General features: G+C 39.5%; 1 protein-coding gene across 2 annotated transcripts; it reads right to left on the bottom strand.

Moving 5' to 3' along the window:
• Nucleotides 1-154: 154 nt before the first annotated feature.
• LOC147331672 (battenin-like) lies at nt 155-17,762 on the bottom strand. 2 transcript variants are annotated; one of them, XM_086287870.1, is made up of 15 exons: nt 17,519-17,762; nt 17,396-17,432; nt 15,866-15,962; nt 15,203-15,286; nt 13,285-13,364; nt 12,504-12,589; nt 11,754-11,826; nt 10,174-10,317; nt 7,792-7,931; nt 4,251-4,306; nt 4,108-4,176; nt 3,927-3,982; nt 3,738-3,831; nt 2,852-2,992; nt 155-2,570 (listed from the first exon to the last, which is right to left on the bottom strand). In XM_086287870.1, the coding sequence occupies exons 1-15, from the start codon at nt 17,571-17,573 to the stop codon at nt 2,454-2,456; spliced, it is 1,329 nt and encodes a 442-aa protein (XP_086143996.1). In that variant the 5' UTR covers nt 17,574-17,762; the 3' UTR covers nt 155-2,453. The 2 variants fall into 2 exon arrangements, with proteins under 2 accessions (XP_086143996.1, XP_086143997.1); XM_086287871.1 differs by having other exon boundaries at nt 4,251-4,303.
• Between the last annotated feature and the right edge of the window lie 5,277 nt (nt 17,763-23,039).

Below are 23,039 nucleotides of genomic sequence, written 5' to 3'. Positions count from 1 at the left end.
ATACTGCAGATTGCTGACTATAGCAACCTTACTTTTTTCCCTAAATAATTTTGAATTAAATATTAGGTTAATAAATGGTTCACGAAACACCCCAGTTAAAGACCAACCTATGTTATCTTACATCACTATAAGTAATAAAGCACGACACATTCCAGTTCATGACACATACACTTTATATCAAAGAAAAAATTAGAAATTAGAAATGTCACGGCTCTCTGCGCAAGAAAGGACAACCACATGTTTGTAGCTAACTGGCAAGCTAACAAAGTCAAAGTGAACCTCATCTCTGATTTCCTGTAAAATTTGATTTGAAGCAAGCAGAAGATTAAAAAACAATATTATGTTGTAACAAGGTTCTTCCAGTTAAGCATTAGCATTAGCTTTATGTGGTCATTAGAATGTCAGTAGGACCGTTGGTCTGCGTTTGAGTGTTCAGGAGAAAACAGGACACATGAATCAAGTATTTAAGGACATAAACTGCATTCCAAGAAAAGAAAACAAATTCAACAGCCCACAATGTTACAAAAAAATAACAAAAGTGCTTCCAAGAATTTTAGTAAAATACATGTCAGCATGACGGCATGAGCAACCTCTATTTTCTTTATTTTACAACAAAAATATTAAAATCAACTTTGTTTCACATCTCAGCCATTCCCAGGTGTTCTGTGCTCCACCTGCAGTGACTAACTGTGCCACAGTTTAACAAGCAGTCTTTCATTAGAATCAGAAAAGCCACAGCTAAGCAAAATGATGTCAAGTTGCACACGATAAACATCACAAAAACAAATCTGTGTGTGACATTGTTTTTGTACAAATCTGAAACAAGTGGCATTTTAAAGCTCCGAATGATCTCCTGGTATTAAAAACTATAATAGAAGGCATTTTTGCTCGCTTTGTTACATACACTCACATTTTTGCTCGCTTTGTTACATACACTCATCATGGACATGAATGTCATGGTAATTTTGGACTTTAATCATTTCTTTGAATTGTTTTCTTCCCAGAGAGGAATGATTTTACAGCATCTGCAAAAACAAAAGACTTTGAAAATGAGAATTGGATGCACATGGTTGAAGTTAATTTGGAAAAATTTCCACCTCAATCAGGCATGATTCTGACGTTATATTTGACCATTATTCTTCTCTTGGTTTCCTGGTACCAACCTGGATTTTAAGCATAGTCCACAATCTTTCAGTAAGATTGAAGTCACCTATAGTCATGTCAAAAAAATAATGAAAATCCCAAATTTCAGATTCATTTCTACGATGAGTGTTTGCAAACGTTTGACTACAACTGAAATACGAAAGTAATCTCTGCTATTTATTAACATGAATTAAACTCTTAACTATAGAACTACTTATTATAGAAGGCACTTAGTGAGAGCCGTCAGGCTTCAGCATTATATTTACTCACAGTTTCTTCAAATAATAATAATAATGTATACTTTATTGATCACCGTGGGAAAATTCCTCTCATTTAACCCATTCACTCAGTGAAGCAGTGGGCAGCCACCAATCTAGTGCCCAGGGAGCAGTACCTTGCTCAGGGTAGCTGTTCAGTAGATTCAAACCCCCAACCTTCCGATCATGGGGCAACCACTCTACCTACTGAGCTTTATTTGCCCCCTGAAAGCAATAGTTTTATAATTTCACCTCCCAAAAATTTAATTGCAGCATTCAATGACTGAGCTCTCTGACTTTTAAAATAGTTTGAAAATAGTAATGGCACATCCTAGCTGAGTAGTCATTCATAGAACTGTTTCTGAACCCAGAGTTCAGTTTGAGGAGTTAATGTTAAAATGAAGGTCAGTAAAATAACAGTTTAGATTTTAAGGTAAATCTTAGCGTTGAAGGTTGGTGTGGAGGGATTTCCTACACGATACTAGCTGCCTGGTCACAGCTCAGAGATACTTTATACTTAAAGAGGACTCTTTAGTTACCACAATTAAAACACAGTAAACTTGCTGAAATGACATCTCCTCTTCTGTGACTTTAAAATGTATTGCATTTATATATTTTTTATTCATTATGTCAAATTGAAATATATCCCGATCTTGTTTCACATTGAAAGCTTTTGTTCTGTGAACCACTGGAAGGTTTTTCATGAAGGAAAACCACAAAGAAACTGGTCATCAAAACAAGACAATATTTTCTGGCCTATCGGTTTCACTGATCTGTGTTTCAGGTTTACCTTCTGTGATCGTAGGTAGGATGTTATTGATATTATTTGATCTCTGGCTGAAGGTAAAAAACACTTTTGTGGACTCTGGACTTTCTATATAGTTCACTTGCTGTTATCTATAAATATGCAGCAAGTACAGGATGTGGAGTCAAAGACTTTATATTGACATTTTTATGTAATGTCTGCTTTTTGTCTCTAACCCAGTTCGGATTTAAAAATCGAACGCACCCACGTTTTGCTTACTCATCGTGCTGGTCAGTGTGTGGGCTTGGTTATAATGAACAGAAGTAAGTGTGGACAGGAAGAGATATGAGTCCAGCCACAGTTATGCCCAGGCTGTCTCCAATGCTGGCAGCAGCCATGGAGAACTCCCTGTGTCTGTCTTCAGTCTGTAGGAGAAAAGAGAAGACACTCTGAGGTAGATGCATGCTTACTGTGGAGTAAAAACAGCTCAACAGTGCACAGCTGCTTCTGTACTGATCTCCTAAAATAATCATTGTGACATTTGCAGAGTGTGTATGTATCCGTGAATGGATAAAAAATGAAATGCAGCTTTGCACAGAGGTCGAAGAACAGAAAATATGGAATTATCCAGATTCCTAAAGTCAGAACTGTCTAGAATACTCCAGAGTCTAAACTATATGAATGGTTCTCTGAAGCTGTCCTTTACCTCCTTGCTGATGAAGTGGAAGGTGTTGACATATGCTGCTCCACCCAGCAGACCCTCATAGAGGATAAAAGCGAACACCAACCAAACAGTGGGCAGGAACAGGTAACGTACAGCAAACAGAAGAAACACAGCGTTCAGCGTCTGTGGAGAGGAGAGAGAAGCAGCTCTGAGAAACACAGCAGTGTCTGTAAAGTATACATTCACACACATTTAACAACCCCATATGCATGTACTATAGTTATCTGCATCACAAAGCAACACAAATTATTCAGTCACCTGAAAACAAACCATAAACTATGCAATGTATGATGGAAAATAATCATTTATTCAGCTCTCCTATTATTTCAGCCTGAGTGTCACTTTGTCCTAAACAGTTGTTGAGACACTCTGCAAAGCCACACCTCTCCTGGCTTCTTTCTTTTTCTACAGTCAGATTTTCTCCAAATTTCTTGCCTTAGAGGTGCAGGCTTCTCTCTTATACAACATCATCAGCACTTTCTCTGTTTCACCTGGAAATTTACACAGGGTCACTGTGTAAATAGTATGAACGTTTCCTTGTAAATATTACTAGATGAGGATCATTGTGTGGTCGTAATTTTTTGAGGACAGCTGCTGCGCCGTTTTGTTATTGGCTGCTCCTAACACTTCTATGCACTAATGCAGCTTCACCTACTGCCTAATGGACCAATTATGGATTTGTGCACAACATTTTATATGCACTACGTACACACAAGCAGCAAAAAATACTGATGTTCAAATCTATTGTTTGTAATGAGTAGCCAGTCAGAATAAAGTTGCAGGTTAAGCTCCTCTACCAAAAAAAGGGAGCCTAGCTTAACCCAGACATCCTTCTGGTGCTGATTTGTATTTTATTCTCATTTCTCACCTGCAGAACACTGAGAATCCACACTTTCCTGATCTTCACACAGTGCAGAGAGGATCGAGAGAGCAGTACACCAAGCTGGTACAGAGTCTGATACCTGAGGATGCAAACAAGAGACAAGTATAGCTGCACACCCCAAACAATCTGCATGAAGTCATTCATACTGAATATTCTCTGTAATGGATCACTGACCAGCGATACTGAGCTGCATGGGTCAGGAAAATATTGTGGAAGAACAGGAGTTCCATCTTACAGAGAGGGAAAAAATATTCCTGGTTCAATATTCTCACAACATCACACAAAATCAGAGCCAAGTTTCACTAACAGCATGCAGTGAGCTGAGTGTGCTGCTAGAGGGCATCAGAGGACTCACCAAACCCTGGTTGATGAAATACTCGGTTAAGTAGACCACTCCCAGTGGAAGCACAAACCTCCACAAGCCCTGCTCACAGAAATCAAGTTCAGTAACAGTTTGGCTGAACAGTTTCAGATCAAACAAGTAAACTGTGTACTTACTCTGATAACAAACAGTCTCTCTCTGAAACTGAGAGGCCCAGTGGGTTGGTCCTCTGCTACATTCAAGAGGAAGAGAACATTATTTCCCAATAAGCAGCAGAACTTTAAAACGACAATTCATTCACATAAACTGTGAAGTTCCACAGCAGGAGATGAAGTCAGCAGCCTCATGTTCACTGTCTTTGTTAAGTGTTAACAAACAGTTTGCAAAAAGAAAGCTGTGATAACGTGGTCAGAAATTACAAATCATTGAAACATTTCATTTCTGGGTACTAAATGATACGTATACACATAGCAGCCTCTCACTGAGGCCACTGTAAGGTAACATATACAAACTGTTGAGCAGCAATAGGAAGCAACTGCCAATACACTGAGTATCAGTATCAGTCACATGAGTAAGAACAGAGAGGAACATGTGATCCGTTTAGCTTAGCACGCAAATTTGTGTTCCAAAGGGTGGTCAGAAACTGAGACAGCTACTGCAGAGCCTGTGAGCGCTCGTATTTTACTCCGGCTACAATTTGGCCTTCTGGCACAGACGTACCGGAGCATTCAGGCCCTCACTGCCAGACCGCGAAAGTTTCTTCCCCCAAACGTCAGACTACTGACCACTCAGTGACTGGACTGACACACACACTTATCTGCACAATCTCATATACACAAACATGCACAACCAACTGTCATTGATGCACATTTCTGTTGCACTGTTGTGTCTGTATCGTTCTGTTCTGTCTGGTGCTGCAATGTTTTTTGCAGTTTTTGCACACTTGCACTGTATGTATGTATGTTGAAGCACCTTGAGGTGACTTTTGTTGTGATTATATAAAGCGCCAAATCAATTCAATTCAAATAAATAAAATTGAATTGAATTAAAATATGTAGTCCTGTGTTGATTGTCTTTTATATGTCATGTCATATATGTCATTGACCATGATACTGGAGGGACGCTGTCTCGCTTCACTGTGTACTATAGCACTGAACATGGTTGAAATAACAATAAAGCCATTTGACTTGACCTCAGGTTTTCCTGTAACCATTTCAAATTAAAAGCACTTTCGTGCTTCACTGGATAGAAACACTTAATTTCTTAACTGGGCTCTTATTCTGAAATATTATGAAAACAAACGTTTTTTATTTACTTGTTAAGAACCACCATACAGTAAGTGAGGAAGAGAGGAACATGCATAGTTTAAATGGAGGCAGTGAGAGTCAGGATGAAGCTGTGCACAGACGACTTTCTGCAAGTGAAACTAATGTTTGATGCCACTGCAGATGTGTCATTTGATATATGCAAAAACTCAGGTAACCTGCATGCACATGTGCGCTACACCTCTGCCAATGCAGTCACACTGTGGCTGTATCCCAATTCAGGGTCTGCAGCCTTAAAGGCCGCTTTTAAGGCCGATTACGTCACAGTGACGCGACGAAGGCTGTACCAATTCAAAGGCTGCTCGGTTTTAAAGCCTTTACTTTAAAATATACGCCGTTCAATAGCTGACCTTAATCCTACAGAGAATGTGATGATTTTATGGATATTTAACCTCCTAAGACCCGAACTTTTCCATGACATGCATTTTTAATTTCTCTTTGATATTTGGGCGTATTGAGGCCCGATGAATGAAAAACAAAGAATTACCAGATTTTTTTTTTATCTTATTTTTGTTTTTAAGAAAAATAAGAGCTACATATGAGGATATTTGTTTAAAATTTTGATAGAACAATAGCAGGATAATGTCCTCGTAAGTGGATATCAGGCCCTTGTAGAGCAAAATTGAGTATTTTGGTCTAAATAACCCAAAATGTGATGTCCACATATGTGGACGCCAGGTCCTAGGAGGTTAAAGTAAACACTGAGACAAATTGAGTAATACCAACATATTAAAACAACAATATTTGTCTCTTATATATAACACAGTTATATATACAGTGTCAAAGAAACCTGTCTTTGAGTGAAGATTTAAGGTGACAGCAAATACAAATAAATGCAGCTTGAATCTTTACTGAAGCTCAGTATTTGAAACAGAATTCTTTCACTGCTTTAATAACTAATAATGATTGAAATAATGACTTTAATATTGTCCATATTATATTTACATTACCAAAGTAAGATGACTTTAGTCTCATGAACAACATTAGCTAATTGTTATTTACGAGCTAATCTTAAAATGACTGTTCAGTACAGAAGTGAAGCCCAATAATCATGATTTCACAGTCCTGTGGTCTCAGCCTCAGATACTCATCAAATCAAAGCTCATGTACAAACAAACAAACAAACAAACAAACAAACAAACAAACAAAAGATTTTCTCCTTCATTTCTGTCAAATAATGCTGTATGAAACGTTTCCAGCTGTTAGTGTCATGGTTGCTAGGCAACCTGGGCAGTGCCACGGAGACTAGACCGTCCCATTTCACAAGCCTCGCACTTCCGGCCTTAGTCTTCCTTGAGTACGCGGCCCTTGTGGACCGTTAAGGCTGCAGACCCTGAATTGGGATACAGCCTTTGTGTAGGTCAAATGCTGATTGGTTAAAAAGGAAACAGCATGTTCACCTTGAAGACAGAGGCATTAAGAAAAATCAAAGACCAAAAAGTACACGAGAAAAACATGAACAATACTGCAGCAGACAGTTTTGAGGAAGTTTCACTTCCCCACTTCACCAGAGTCTCTTATGACTCTTCTGTGAAACAGAGGCTGAGCTAAAGAACCAACTGAAGGCCAAACATAATCCACCGTAGCCCACATTATTGGCTCTTTCGAGACACTTCACTTAGTGACAATAGGCAGCCACAACACATACCTGCCAAACTCATAGCTCCTATGGACTACCAGCACACATTCAAAAAAGGAAGAGAACTTTTAAGAAGTCTGTTGTTTATACTTTAAACAATAAAAATATAAAATTAGCCCCGTTTTGCAATTTTAAAATTTGGGCTATAAACCTGCTGACTGACAGATTAATAACATTACTTCTACCTTCTTAGCTGAGGTAAATATAAACTACTGTTGTGCTTTAAATACCTTTTCACTGTTTTCCATCTGAGCGACTCACATCTTCCCCTAAGTCATGACCTCCTTTTATCAATTTCAATAAAGATGTAGAATAGTGCGTTTCCTCTCACCATGTCAAAGAGAAACTGACACGTGTTGATGACCATCTGATTAGATAACAGCAAAGCAACGCTCTGGGATCTTTCAGGCGTGTCTATTGGGCAACAGTGTAAAGTCATCATTGTAAGAAAACGTGAGTGTCTGTGGACAAACTTCAAATGTAAATGATTTTATATCTTCATCATATTTGTTGCATCTGCCTTTTTGTGCAAATTATTGCTTAAAATGTTAAAATTCATGTATTCTTATGGAAAAACAAAACTGGTGTCATGGAGGACTCAAACACTTACAGGAACTCATGTGTTCGTGTTCAGTTAGTAGATATATCAAACAATGAAACAGAGTTTGTCTTTACAGGATTTGGTTGCTGAACTTTATTTAAATTTCAGTTTATTGCTGATTTCATGCTACACCCTTCTAATGTGACATTTACCTGTGGTGGAGCTCTCGGGCTCCTCCTCGTCTGAACTGTCCAGAAGTTGCTGTCTGTCCTCAGAGACCAAAGCTGCATACTCAGTGTCCTTGGTCCTCCACTGAGGTAATGAAGGTGGACAAACCAGCAGGAGGAAATAGCTGGTAAAATTGTTGGGATGAAGAAGACGACAAATCATTTTGTAAGTTTCAGCTTCATTTATACGCAGTTTACAGGGAAAAAGTCTCAACAGGAAATACAAACTACATCCTGTCAATGTCTCATTTGACTGAAGTGAACTGGAGTCAACTGAACTCAATTAAAGTGACTATTTGGCCACCACTTCACCTCCACAGATGAAAGCATTGGGCTACCTACACCTTAGACCTACAGAAGCTTAATTCAAAATTGGACCCTTGTTAAGTCTCTGTTACGACCCAGCTCAAAAGCCGCAACATAAAAAAGGAGATGAATACCAGATTGTGGGTGAGAAGAGGTTTTAATCCTAAAATGCATAGCAGGTCGGCTAAAATGGCTGGCTAAAAAGCCTGCCTCAGATATGCCTTTATCAGCACCTGACTAGGTGAACACACTGAGGAGATTAGGGGCTGCAGAGGGACATAACACCTCCTCCCTCAAAAGGGTTCCTCTAGGACCCCTACATTTATTAAAAGCCCCCCTGAAGCCTTCAGGTCCTTGAACCACAAACCTGAAATAAAAGTAAAAGCTAACAGAAGCACAGTGTTCACATTATAGTAGGCATCTTTAAGCATGGATGCCCCTGCATGAGGATTTGAAGTTGCCACACTGAACACACAGGAAGTAACATGTGACCAACACAAAGGAGCACAACAGTCACAAACTCAAAATGATTACTTGACCTGCTACAACACAAAACCAAAAGTAGCAACAAATACCCACAATCAAGTGATCTGTTGTTTCCACCACACAAATGGTCACATTCAAATGGCCTTATACCACAAGTTACTTTAACCCTTTAAGACCTACCATAGAACCAAGTCCGCCAGAGCTTATATTATATTTTTACATGCTGTGGAGCCATTTTTGGGAGCATTTCAAGTTGCTATACATCAATACAACCATTATAGCCCAGATTTTAATAATATGTATTCATTAAGTGCATAGTAATTACATAAATTGCAAAAAAGTGCAATAAACTACAAAAAAATTGAAAATCGTTTTTGCTTTTTTAACATATATTTGTAGTTAGAGAAATTTAAGAGGCTTATCCCTCAAAACTGTAAATACAAAAAAGTTGCACAAAATAGTTTCCCACCACAGGAAATTTATTTTGAGTGTCTTCATAGTTTTATTTTTGAAATACACCAATTTTTATATACTGCAGGAAAAACGAAAATAAATATTATACTGCAAATTTGCAAAAAAGCAGCATATGCATCAAAATAAACTATTTCCAGCAGTGCAATATGAGTCCTCAGCATCCCAGAAACGACACAGAAAGTCATAAAGTCAAAGATAACTTTTAAAAAGACCAGTATATGCCCTGAGGCCCTGATGGTAAAAAAGACTACATTTCCGCGAAAATGAAGTCACTTCCGGTTTCGGGCCGGTAATGACGGAAATGCAAAAGTTCGCGCTGACGTCTATTCCAACTAGGAAGTGTTATGAACAGCTGATCGGATCGGCAAAGCGTGTTTCTGGAATATTATGTTTTTGTTCCTGCAAGCGCTTTTTATGCAGTTTTTGCAAAGCTTTATGTGGAAGGAAACCGTGACCGAGGACAAGCTGATGGCATAAGATGTAAGTACAACTCCTCCGATTTCATATGCAAAAAAAAAATTTGCGCTAGCTTACGTGGTTGCAGAGCTACTGGGATTTAAAAATAGTTACGCAAAACAGAGCGTGTCCGCTCCGATCGGCTCTAAAGGGTTAATCCACAAGGTTCAGTAAAGAAAGCATACTAGTGACCAACCACAAAATGGAGAGCTATGGCCACACAATGATCACATCAAGGATGGCTCAGCACCCCTCAGTGTTATTGCCATCACCTGGCCAACAACACTCACAAGTGATCCAGTAGCCATATTTCCCACAGCACTAAAGGTCACAGCACAAAACACTCACCTCGTGAGGATGTCATTAGCATCCATCACCACTGACATATTAGATGCACACACGGTGTACATGCTATGACAACTTAAAAACAGCCTACCTGCCTAAGCCACAAGACCATAGTTAAAGAATGTCTTAATCCCCTGCCAAGTTTGGTGCCACTGATTCACTTTAAGCAACTCCCATCCAAAAATGCTAAAAACAAAATAAGATAATATGTCCACAAATAACAAAGCACAAACTAACTATCTGAGTGAGCGATGAGTCACAACACAAAAATACAGAGAATCCTTGTCCCTGCACACTTACCTTACCACCATAGTGAATGGGACGACCAGCATGATAAGCAGTGTAACCCGTGGTGAAAGGCCAGCTTGGATGAGGACTGAGTAAAGGAGGGCTCCAATAAGACCAGCAGCACCAGTGCCTGAGCCCCAGCCTTCCAGTACACTCCTGGAGCAGACAGAAAACCACCGTTAATGTTCCAGAGTAAAAATAAAAACACGGTTGGAAGACCATTCACAGCTTCTTAAACTCATTTCTGACCGGGACTTTATCTGCTGTGAGTCTAAGCTGTAAGCAGGATTACTGTTAGAAGGAAACTTGGAGTTACTGTGAAAAAGCTCTGTCATCGTGGAAACTGACATTTAAAGTCAAGCACCCAAACTACGTAACTCAGTGGAAAATGTCTGATATCAAGAATATCAGATTGATAACTCCTTCATAACTTTTCTTTTTGCAAACCTGTAGCAGTCCATCTGTTCTCTGCTAGGCATCAGCACAGCTGGTCACTGATGCCAGCTGATTTATGCTGCTGATGTCTTTTGAAGAAGGAATTATCTTACAGAGGCAATCAGTGGGCCCCAGGGCAGCTGTGGCTACAATGCAGCTTGCCATCACCAGTGTGTGAATGTGTGTGTGAATGGGCAGATGACTGAATGTAGTGTGAAGCGCTTTGGGGTCCATCAGGACTAAGTAAAGCGCTACGCAAATACAGGCCATTTACCATTTTTACCAAGATCATATAACTCTGTGGTGCAGACTGTCCAAGAAGTCTGGGAATTCTGGTGGTGTTTTTTATTAGTGTGTAACTTATTAATGAGCAGGTGTGTCTGTGTGCACAGCTCATGGAGACAGCACTCCAACCTCTGCTTGAGTCTGGCTCCATAAAACACTATGACGCTCCAGAAACAAATGGGTGGCATCAGGGAGAAAATGATGAATGGAAATTTGTGTAAAATGTATGAAAAATAAACTCACTTTGCTTTTCTTGTTATCATCTGTATTTTATTTCAGTTTTTAGTTAGAACTGTCAACAATCCCAACCCCTCTAAACTTTTGTTTTTATAAAACAACCAAAGCTCCTTACTCTCAACTTACATTTAAACTACTGTAAAATTACTTTCTGCAAACCTCCATTAATACTGCACACTTGGTATTGTTCATTTAATTCTGACACATAGAATTAGTTTTGTTTTGTTTGTTTTTTTCAATTTTTCTTTTTCCATAGCAGTTAATTCACTTGGACTTTGTTATATCAACTTAATGAATTATTATTTTATTTATAATTTTTTATCTTTTCACAATTTTTACTAAGCAAGTGTAACAAAAAGTAATTTCCATTGAATGATTCTGGTTTCAAGCTATTCTTACTTCAGTCCTGGCAGAAACGGGATTCCACACAGCAAATAAAATACAAATAAAATTTTGTCTTTATGCAGGAATTCAAAGAATTCGACTGTGTAAACTCTGCCTTGTTCACAAACTTTACCCTACACTTTGGGCATCAACCCAAGTTCTGTCATCTGGACAAGCTCTGTTTGAATCTTTAATAAGAGAGCAGCAACTGAATTCAAAATTGGCAAAAAGAATGAGTGAAGAGTGTTTACCTGCTGAAATATACTGTTAGAGAGAGGAAGGACAACTCTCCCAGTCCTGAGCTGATACTGGCAAAGATCACTCCTGCAAACACAGCCACAGAGAACGTGATCAGAGAGAGCAAAGAGGAAGAATTTATTCTTTTGTTTGAAGAACAAACTTCAATAAAAAGAGCTCATTTACAGGACCTTTGTGGGCAGTCACAATGGTTGCATTTTAGTTACTGGTGAACTGAATCGAATTTAGTTGCTCTTTACTGACTTATTTTATTCACATAGAGGTCTGCTTGATTCTAACAGTAATGTCTGAAATAGTGCTGTCTATTAAAAAAAAGAAACAATTTCCATCCACTGCTAATGGTATTTTGCTGCACAAGCCCTTTAGAGCCTGTCAGGACATTTCTAGCAAGCAGGGGCCATCTTTGCATCTGGTATCCAGTTCTACCAGTAGATCTGTTGTGCCAGTATCACTACTGCTTTCAAGGTGGCAGCATTTAGTTTGGGGCTGGTACGTTTGGTGTCTGGAGGAGTGTATTTGATAGAAGCGTGAACTGGTACGATAAATGATTATTTATAGCAGCAGTAAAGCTCTATCAAGCTTCTGTGGAACAACCACAGATGCTCACAGTAGATAAGAAGAAATTAAACCGAAGAAAATAACTCAAAGTTTTATCTAATCCACCTTCTAAAAGCTCATCAGAGCCATATCAGACACCCTTAATGATAAAAGATCTGATCTGAATTATTAACAGGTTGCTTTACCGAGAATACTCATCCACACAGCTGAGGAGAAGGACACCAGGAGGAAACTCGTTGCTGCCATGATGGCACAGAACAACACTCGAATGCTGGGATAAAAGAACAGGAATTAACCAGGAAAGCTGGAAAGCACCATGACAGCGATGTTTTTATGCAGACAGCAAGAAGAACTCAGTCTGTTAACAACTGACTTCCTGACTATATCACACACAAAACATATAAAGTCCAATTTTTCTTTTCTTTTTCAGCTCTGATTAGTCAGCCGGGGCCACTGAAACCAGGCACAGCCATTAACCAAGTAGGTTTGTTTATTGCTCCAATTTCATATGTTTGGTCACTGCTAAGCTCTCATTCATAAATTTAACATCTTATATACATGAAAACATTAAAGCCAGACGAAAACAAATGGAGATCATTATTGCCAAAAGACATCACAGCAGCTTAGCAGCAGTACAAAAAGAGCGCCAAAGGTGGGATTGAGTGGAAATAATATGCAAATAAAACAAAGTTCTTGTTGTTTTCTTCTTCTGTCTCTTTTTTTAAACCAAACTCAAACCTCATGTTGCCAGTGGGGCTAAAATCCTGACACCTGATACAAACACACTACTGTAAAACAGGAAGGACGTCACAGTTTTTGTCATTTGCAAGTTTGTCAAAGAAACAACTATTTGTTTATTATCAGTGCAGTGAAATCAGATCGTACCAATAATGTGAGTGATGATTGTTAGTTCCTGTAAAAACACAGCAAGTGGAAACAAAGAACAGCAATCAAAGTAATAATTACCCATAAGGCATTTTGTGGATCACAAAGGGAGCGAACAGTTTGATGAAGAGTGTTGGTAGGATGTCAGCTAACAGCACAGCCTGCCAAGAAAAATGTAACAACTGAACATCTGTGGACACAAATGATACAGCTTGTAGTTTCTGCCACACCATCCATCCTTATGCCCTCCTTCACTACCATCCATCAATCTCCTCTGAGGTCTTCCTCTTGTCCTCCTGCCTGGCTGCTCCATATCTAACATCTTTTGTCCTGCATTTTCAGTTTCTGTCCTCTGTACACGTTCAAACGCTCTGATATACTAATTTCTAATCATGCCCATCCTGGTCACTCCTAATGAAAAGCTTCAGCTCTACCTTTTGCCAGTGCCCACTGTTATCACACCATACATCATCACAGCTTTTACTACATTCCTAATTCCTCCTCTAATTCTTCTGTCACAAACCACCCTTTACAATCGTCTCCACTCCTCTCTGTTGTGCACTGCACATTACTTTGGATGACTGATTACAGGTATTTAAACTTATCTACCTTCTCCATTTCTACTGCTTGCATGTTCACCTTCTCTCTCTCTCTGACTGATGTTCAGTCCTCATCTCTCCCACGCTTACCTCCACCTGTCCACACTCTGTTCCACCTGCTCTCACTACATATCATAACGTCATCTGCAAACATCATCGTCCACAGAGACTCCTGCATGAACATCACAATCACAATCAAAAGGGGCTCACAGTAAAGAGTGCGGATGCCACCCCCAGCTTAAACCCATCCGTCACTCCTACCACACACCTCACCACTGCTGCCTCATACATCTGTCAATAGTTTTAATGAAGCTGGGAAACAACCAGAAATAAAACTCAGCTTTTATTTTTGGGTGTTAGGAGAAAACTCTGTAAAAAACCCAGGAGAAATAAAGACACAATGAGACAAAGTTACTTTCTTTGCTAAACGTGTACACGGGTGAGCTGCTGAGAACAACTCACACCATGCACAGTGGCTTGGCATTTTTTATAGGCACAGAGCACAGAGACAGTGAGAACAGGATAAGAAAATAATAAACAGATAAAATAAACAACTCCATATGTGGTACTAGTCTCGTCAGCAGAGAGCTGGGAGAGAGCTGTGAGAGATAAAACAATCTAAAACAATATGTCCCAAAACAATATGTCTTTGCTGGGAAAGTCTAAAAGGATAATTCTAAACTAATCTAAACACAGACAAAGGGCATCTTTGTACATTTAAAAGAAGGTAAAGAAACATAGAATCATTTTTCCTGTAACATTGGGTTTTGTGGATTAAACTGAGAACACATGTTAGACCTTTTTCTTTTCCACACTTTCAAATGTACCAACAAACAGAACGCATTATTTATGTGGAGCGTGCTACTACAGTGATGGTGTTTGGCTGGTCCACCATAATGTAATGGCCATGACAACTAAATTATATAATACATAAATGTATGTGCTCAGTAATGTCTCTATAATGATAATAACATTTTATGAGTTTTTCATAACCTCCAGGAACCTGAAATATTTATGATCCGCTAAATACTGTTGACTACAAACATGAACATGTTTCCTAACTTACTATCTAAGATACAATCTACAGTATATCTGTTATTATACCAGATATTGGACTGTATTTATTGATTGAATATACTTCTGTTAATATGTACACATTAGCCTTATTAGTGTAGGAAGCTTTCCTGCTGTTATCCTTCTTTGGTTAAGTGTTATACTAGTTTCAGTACCTCATCAATCATGTGACGTTTGTCTTTTTTAAAATAAACATTTAAAAGGAAGTCACCGCTTCTAAACGAGAGCACAAACTGTGAACCAGTCAAAAGTTTATAACATTTGTCTCGACACTAAACACCCAGAACAAACGTTTTACTGCATCAGTGCAGTGAACCTTTATTTACCGCAGTAGAGACAGGGTTGCAGTCATAGATGCTACTGTTGCTACTGTTCCCAACTTGGAAGTCCACGTGCAGTGAGGCTGAAGTCTGGGAAACAATAATAGAAATATACAGCTGAGAAGTTCACTTAACCCTAAACATAGAACGACTTTGAAACGTGACCACTGCCAAACTACACTGCTCAAAAAATAAAGGGAACACTTGAGTCACACATCAGATCTCAATGAATGAGATTTTTAACTTGAGAATCTGAACTGGTAAAGTACATCATGCAGTTTATTGTGGAAAAATAAGATGTAATGATGGAAATGGAATCAGAGGAAACTAAAGACATCCTCTGCCTGGAACATGATGAGTATATGAGCTCTGGCAGCGCTCCTCATCACATGACCGTCCTGCTGCAGGGTTAGAGCTGTGCACTCTAAATAGACTGCAGGTACCTTCTCTTACTATGAGCAGTGACATAGAAATAGTTGTTGTTACTCCTCCAGTGCACCTTATGCATCTTTCATTTGCACCTAAGCAGGTGAAATGCATTCACAACAGTTTCTGTTTCCTGATTGGACAGATCAACATCTCTGAAGACTTTGTGCCAGAATCCAGTGATCAAGTATTCCTTTCATTTATTTGAGCAGTGCATATTTAAATACACATTTGTTTTCTTACAGACGCCGTTTCATTTCGTGACTCTTGTTTCTCGAGAATGTCATGTGCGGCGCTCAGCATCACCACGTAAGCAAAGTTGTTGCACAAACCGAGGAGCCTGTATAGATGTGGAAAGATAAAAACGAGATACGGAGATGCATCAAAAAATAACAACTTAATCAGCGGCTGCAAAATTTCTCTCAACATAAAACCCCCCAAAATATCGTGCACTCAGTACCGTGCACTTTCAAAACTTTTGCATTACCAAGCATTTATCAGCTACTCATAGTTTAGTTTTTTGAATTCATTTAAGGATACATTTTTTAAAATAATATTAAAACTTTTTCAACAAAGACCTTTTCACAGTCTTTGTGCTTTTCATGTCGTTAACCTTTGTTCTTTCAAGCTTCTTCAAAGTCTTCCTTTTCCAACCTGCCTTCCACCTTTTTCCTGTCCATCCTTCCAGTTTGCTTCCTCATTATTTTCTAGCTTTCATCTTCTTATAGCTTTGTGTATTTTTCCCTCCCTCAATTGTTAATTGCTTGTTTTCCAGTAGCAGCTAAAGTGCCTTTTCATTTCACTACCTGCTATGCCACCTTGGGCTTTCCATCTGTGCTTCAGTTTACTTACTAATGTGAATTATCAGTGTGACAGAATTCAATGACAACTTTTCTTTTGTGACTTATTTGTGGCTTTTTGTTTTTACTACAAGGTGATGGTTGAATGGCAATAACGTAAAGAGACAGACCGAGGGAGAGACATGCAGCAAATGCAAAACACAACGGAACTCAGGTCTCTGCAATGAGTACGAAGCGGAGCACGAGTACTCGGTCCCTGGCCTTTCCTCTGCCTTTCTGTCTCCATTTTCCCTTTGCTCCCTTTCTGTCGTACATGCTTGAGACCTTTATTTATATCTGCGTTGCTCTCGTGAACCTTGAGCCGTGAGTAGGTGAGTAAGAGACGTGACATATGACACTGTGCTTCAGATACAGTGATAGATCTGAAGCAAAGACTCGAATGTACAAGAGAGGCTACTGATTATTCTCCTGCTCAGTCCTGATTATCATCTTTGCTTTCCCAGTGCCGACTCAAGTCTGTCGTTTTTCCACATAAAGACCTGACTGCACACACAGTGAATAGCCAATCTTAATGTGCCACCTTGAAGAAATTCCTGAAGTGCATGTGGTCTTAGGAAGGCTTGCTGGAGGAGCAAAATACATAAAAGGGGCGGGGCCCACAGCTGGAAGATCCGATTAATGGTGAGAGGAAGACTACAAATAAGACCTAAAAACATTTCCTCATTTCTGCGTGTGAATAAACATAGCAATGACGTGTATCTATAGGTTCTTATCACATCCCATTAAAGTTTAGGGAGAAATGAGAGATGACGAAGCTGTGGACTTCACTTTCACAGTCAGCACTTTTTATTCGCATAAGAAGTACTTACGAGCGAACAACGTCTTTTACTATAGATACGACACAACATGTATTTAGATGAAATAAGAGGGATCTTTCTTATTGGTGATCTGTTGAAAATATCGGGACACTCACCAAAATCCAATCCAGTTGCGGATTTGTACGCAACGACCTATAAATGAGAGGATAAAGCAAACGTTAGGGACTCACGGAGCAATAATGCTGATAGTTACACGAGTCCGCCGCTGACACACTCACCGGTACCGTCAAGTCGCTGAAGAGGATCTGAGTTGACACTGGCTGGCTGCTCCATGTTTACAAACCAGTCCAAGCTAAATGAAAGAGAAACTGAGTTGGTCTCGAACCGCTGAAAAGCACACAGCTCTCATTCTAACAGGCTCTGAGCTCCCACCAACACTGGCGAGAAGCTAAGAACGCCCCGTAACTGCTTTTACGGTCCTCAGCTCAGCAACTTTCACAAACCTCACCGACGAAGCACCAGAGACGGCGCTTCAACCTAAAACCTCCCCGCGGAAACAATATCAGCTCTGAACGTTCCTGATCCGCCTGAGACATTAAGTTTGCTCAAATTCAAATAATGTCAAGAACACAGTTGGATTTTTATTATAATATGTCAAACAGATATTCGTGAGTGATGAAACGTTATTCTTATCAGCAGGTAGAAGCTGCAATCGGCTTGGGAAAAGTGATCGTTATGTTTCTCCTTTTTTTATCTGGTAAAAAAGTCTTTCCATCAAAAAATGCCTCCTTCAGAGATCGTAACAAATACAAAATCACAGTAAAGTAAACCAAAAAAAAGACTTCTAAAAAGAGGACTGACTATAATATAGGTTCAATAACACATCATAAAGATACTTGCAAAACACTTTATTTTTAGAATCAGAATACTTTATTGATCCCTGGGGGAAATTATTTTTTGTTACACTTCTCCATTATAAACAAACATTAACAAGACAGACAATACGCTAACTAAGAATAGTACCGTGTGTGTGTGTGTGTGTGTGTGTGTGTATATTAGGGCTGCCACGATTTGTCGACTAGTCACGATTACGTCGACTATCAAAATCGTCGACGACTGATTTAATAGTCGACGTGTCGTTTGAAGCTTTGTAAGATCGCAAAAGACGCAGGAATAATAGCAGGATTTAAGAGTGTAATAACGGACTGAAACAGAAGATGGCAGCACTGCATGTACACGGATGCCAGCTGCCGTTAAACCCCGAAGAAGAAGAAGAAGCAGCTGTGTCCCAGAATTCATAGCGCGGCCCAGCTTAGTTTCCAACAATGGCGGTAGCTAGTTAGTTTTAATATTACTCTTATTATTCTTTCTGGGTCACAAAATAAACGTTTAACATATTTTCAGGCGAGAATGTAGCTGTGTAAACCTCAAATATCGGCTCAGTTTATCAGGACACCACATATTTTCAAAAGCGCTCCGACGTTTTCGGAGACGTCTGTTACCCACTAGCTCGATAGCTAGCCGGGGGCTAGGTCACTAGCGCCGTGAGAACACTGGACTCCCGGCAAATTGTTTTCAAACCCACCGCCGTCTTTCGCGACTCAGGTTAAATATATATGAGTCACTTAGATAAATTAAAAATGTTGTTGTTTGGCTTTTTTTTTTTTTAGTATTTTATTTGTTCCTGAGTAAATCGGTTTGGCTGAGATTAAAGTTATAGTTTTTACACAGCTGAATAAACATCAAGCAGACAGCTGATTATCAGAAGTGTGAGATGCTGGAGAATATACTCCGGTGTCCTGTTATATTTTAGATAGCAAGGAGTTTATTAAACTTTACCAAAACAATCTGCAAATTTCATTAAAATTGAATAAACTATCATCTTGTCTTTATTTTTAGTTAGCACCTTAAAAGCTTAAAGCTGTAAGCTAATGATAGTTATATAAGAGCAGATGCTGCTGGTGCAATAAGCTGTAGTTTTACGTCCAGTGGATGATGATCTGATTAGTCGACTAATCGCATAAATAATCGGTGACTAGTCGACTATCAAAATAATCGTTTGTGGCAGCCCTAGTGTGTATATATATATATATATATATATATATATATATATATATATATATATATATATATACATACATACATACATATATATATTAGGGGTGCAACTAGGGCTGCCACGATTTGTCGACTAGTCACGATTGCGTCGACTATTAAATCAGTCGTCCGTAGTTTGAAGCTTTGTAAGATCCCAAAAGACGCAGGAATAAGTGGCAGGATTTAAGAGTGTAATACCGGACTGAAACAGAAGATGGCAGCATTGCATGTACAAGGATGTCAGCTACCGTTAAACCCCGAAGAAGAAGAAGAAGCAGCTGTGTCCCAGAATTCATAGCGCGGCCCAGCGCAGTTTCCAACAATGGCGGCAGCTAGTTAGTTTTAATGTTACTCTTATTATTCTTTCTGGGTCACAAAATAAACGTTTAACATATTTTCAGGCGAGAATGTAGCTGTGTAAACCTCAAATATCTGCTCAGTTTATCAGGACACCACATATTTTCAAAAGCACTCCGACGTTTTCGGAGACATCTGTTACCCACTAGCTCGTTAGCGACCCGGGGGCTAGGCTCACTAGCACCGTGAGAACACCGGACTCCCCGCAAATCGTTTTCAAACCCACCGCCGTCTTTCGCTACTCAGGTTAAATATATATATGAGTCACTTAGATAACTTAAAATGTTACTGTTTGGCTTTTTTTTAGTATTTTATTTGTTCCTGAGTAAATCAGTTTGTCTGAGATTAAAGTTATAGTTTTTACACAGCTGAATAAACGTCAAGCAGACAACTGATTATCAGAAGTGTGAGATGCTCCAGAATATACTCCAGTGTCCTGTTATACTTTAGATAGCAAGGAGTTTATTAAACTTCACAGAAACAATCTGCAAATTTCATTAAACTTTAATAAACTATCATCTTTTCTTTATTTTTAGTTAGCACAGACCTTAAACACTTAAAGCTGTAAGCTAATGATAGTTATATAAGAGCAGATGCTGCTGGTGCAATAAGCTGTAGTTTTACGTCCAACGGATGATGATCTGATTAGTCGACTAATCGCAAAAATAATCGGTGACTAGTCGACTATCAAAATAATCGTTTGTGGCAGCCCTAGGTGCAACGATACACAAAATTCACGGTTCGGTTCAGTTCGATACTTTGGTGTCACGGTTCGATATTTTTTCGATACAAAAAAATGTTCATGCCTTTTTAATTTGTCATTTATTAAAATTATAAATATATATTTTAACTCAAAAGTACAGTTTTTAAATTTAACCCTAACTCTTGTGCGTGTTTTTTATTTTGACAGCGAATGCGTACCTGCGGACCACTTATGTGCAGCCCTGGTTATATAGCTCATCATATCACAGCCACAGAAATTATTTTGTCCATGAAACCATAAAGCTGCACTTTCTTTTTGCCTTATAGTCTGATTTGTCATAACTTTTCCGTTTTGTGGTAAGCTTTTCTTTGGCTGTCACTTCTTCACTCTGACCTGTCTTATTTGGCTCAGCAGAACTGAAATATATATCCTGATGCTTTTACACACGCACTCACATAAGCTCAGCGATTCTCTGCGCGATCAACCTCTCACATGTTTAAGCTTGCTGCGGGAGATTTCACTTGTCATGTTTGCGTAGTAAGTTAACGATTAATAAGACGATGTCAGAGGAATTGGTGCGCAAATTATCATCACTCACCAATCAGTGCTGTCTGAGCGATTGCAAAGTGAAAGCAAAAAAACAAGCCCAAATTCAAACGCGATTTCAATATGTCACATATTGACAGTGGCTCACCGATGCCAATGACATAATTACCCAGCTACATTTCCAAAAGAATGCAAAAGCATTGACATATATTTTTCCTTCCTACAATAGCCCAACGGGCAGGGCAGAGATAGATTTTGGTAGCTCGACTGGAAAAATCACTAGCCCCTGGACGTCGGGCTAGGGATATTGCGAGCCCTGTATCTGATTGAGGAATCATGCATCTTTGGAAAAGAGAGTTTATTACAGAGAAATGGCTCTTTCCAAAATAAAAGCTATACTACATGCTTCTTCTGGGCTATATTCTCAGCAGCATATTAAACATATCAGGTCCCCATAAGGAGACTCATGTGCTAACGGCTGTCTAAATGACTCGGCTAAAGTTTGTAGCATGCATGCTTGTTGTTTTTGCACTAGGATGATGTAAATGTGCAGTCATATTCGTTGTGTTCCCACTAGTGCTTTCAGGTTAATCTCGTTGAAATGACGTTAACGCCACAACACGACAAATCTCCGTTAACGAGCTACCCCTGATCGCCCCGTGCATGGGGCTAGACGGCCAACACGTTAACGAGCTAACTGCGCTAACACACTAGTTCCCACCCATGTAATTGAGCATTGCGTGGCACATCCAACATACTGTTTTACTTTAGTCCATGACGCGCTTACCTTCAGGGTCATACGTCACATGAAAAAACCAAAATAATTCCAAACGCCAGATCTGAATGAGGGTGGGGGAGGTCCATGTTGCAAGGAGAGCTTAACTTCTGTCTCGCTAGCTTGCTCTGCGCTCTTCCTTCTGACGATGCTGTCTGTGTTGAGCGCTCAGTGGATCTGCGCTCGACAGTGCAGCCTAGGCGGAGTAGTCGAACGCAGATTCACTGAGCGCTCAACACAGACAGCATCGTCAGAAGGAAAGTTGATGAAATAAATTACAAATTTTGTATTGTTCGATACATATGCGTACCGAACCGAAAGCACTGTATCGAACGGTTCAATATTGATACGAATATCGTTGCACCCCTAATATATATATATGTGTGTGTGTGTGTGTGTGTGTGTGTGTGTGTGTGTGTGTGTGTGTAAAAGCTGAAAAAGAAACATGTGTAGTTGTAGCAGTATCCAGTGTGTTAAGTGGATGCGTTGTACAGGGAGCCACAGGCAGGAAAGATTTCCTGTGTCGTTCAGTGGTGCTTTTCGGTAATCTCAGTCTCTCACTGAACGAGCTCCTGTGACTGACCAGCATGTCATGGAGTGGGTGGGAGGTGTTATCCAACATTGTCTTTATCTTGGACAACATCCGCCTCTCTGACACCACCTTGAGGGAGTCCAGCTCCATCCCCACAACATTACTGGCCTTACGGATTAGTTTATCGAGTCTGTTGGCATCTGCGACCCTCAGTCTGCTCCCCCAGCATGCAACAGCATAGACGATCGCATTGGCCACAGCAGACTCGTAGAAAATCCTGAGCATTTTCTGGCAGATGTCGAAGGACCTCAGTCGCCTCAAAAAATAGAGACGACTCTGGCCCTTCCTGTAAAGTGCTGTGGTGTTTTTAGCCCAGTCCAGTTTATTGTCAATGTGTACTCCAAGGTATTTATAGTCCTCCACAATGTCAACACTGACCCCCTGGATTGAAACAGGGGTCAAGTGTTTCCTGGTCTTCCTGAAGTCCACGATCAGTTCCTTGGTCTTTGCCACGTTGAGCTGCAGATGATTCTGCTCACACCACGTGACAAAGGAGTCGACCACAGCCCGGTACTCTGTCTCATCAACCCTGCTGATGCATCCAACCACCGCATATTTTATATTATAATATAAAATATATTAATGAACCCTGTTCACTACAGTCTGTTTAACAATATAAGTAAAGATATTAGACATTAGCAAAACACAGAGAACAATTTTAAAATAACATCAATATGAGATCATTTCAGTGGAATAGGAGAAAGCAATCCCATAGTTGATCTGGTTTAA

Source organism: Aulonocara sp. 'chitande type north' Nkhata Bay, linkage group LG4 (genome assembly GCF_057382095.1).
Source record: "Aulonocara sp. 'chitande type north' Nkhata Bay isolate Kocher_YH1m ecotype deep benthic linkage group LG4, A_spYH_male_GT1.1, whole genome shotgun sequence".
Classification (NCBI taxonomy): Eukaryota; Metazoa; Chordata; class Actinopteri; order Cichliformes; family Cichlidae; genus Aulonocara; species Aulonocara sp. 'chitande type north' Nkhata Bay.
Note: the sequence above shows the minus strand (reverse complement) of the source record. Positions and strands in the feature narration are given on the sequence as shown.

What these genes read in the sequence shown, in the direction of transcription:
- LOC147331672 (XM_086287870.1), bottom strand. Translation starts at nt 17,573, where the DNA reads ATGGAGCAGCCAGCCAGTGTCAACTCAGATCCTCTTCAGCGACTTGAC. An exon ending in CACGAAATGAAACGGCGTCT is followed by an intron (nt 15,287 to 15,865) that starts GTAAGAAAACAA and finishes ATTGTTTCCCAG; the next exon opens with ACTTCAGCCTCACTGCACGT. An exon ending in TCCACTTCATCAGCAAGGAG is followed by an intron (nt 2,571 to 2,851) that starts GTAAAGGACAGC and finishes TTTCTCCTACAG; the next exon opens with ACTGAAGACAGACACAGGGA.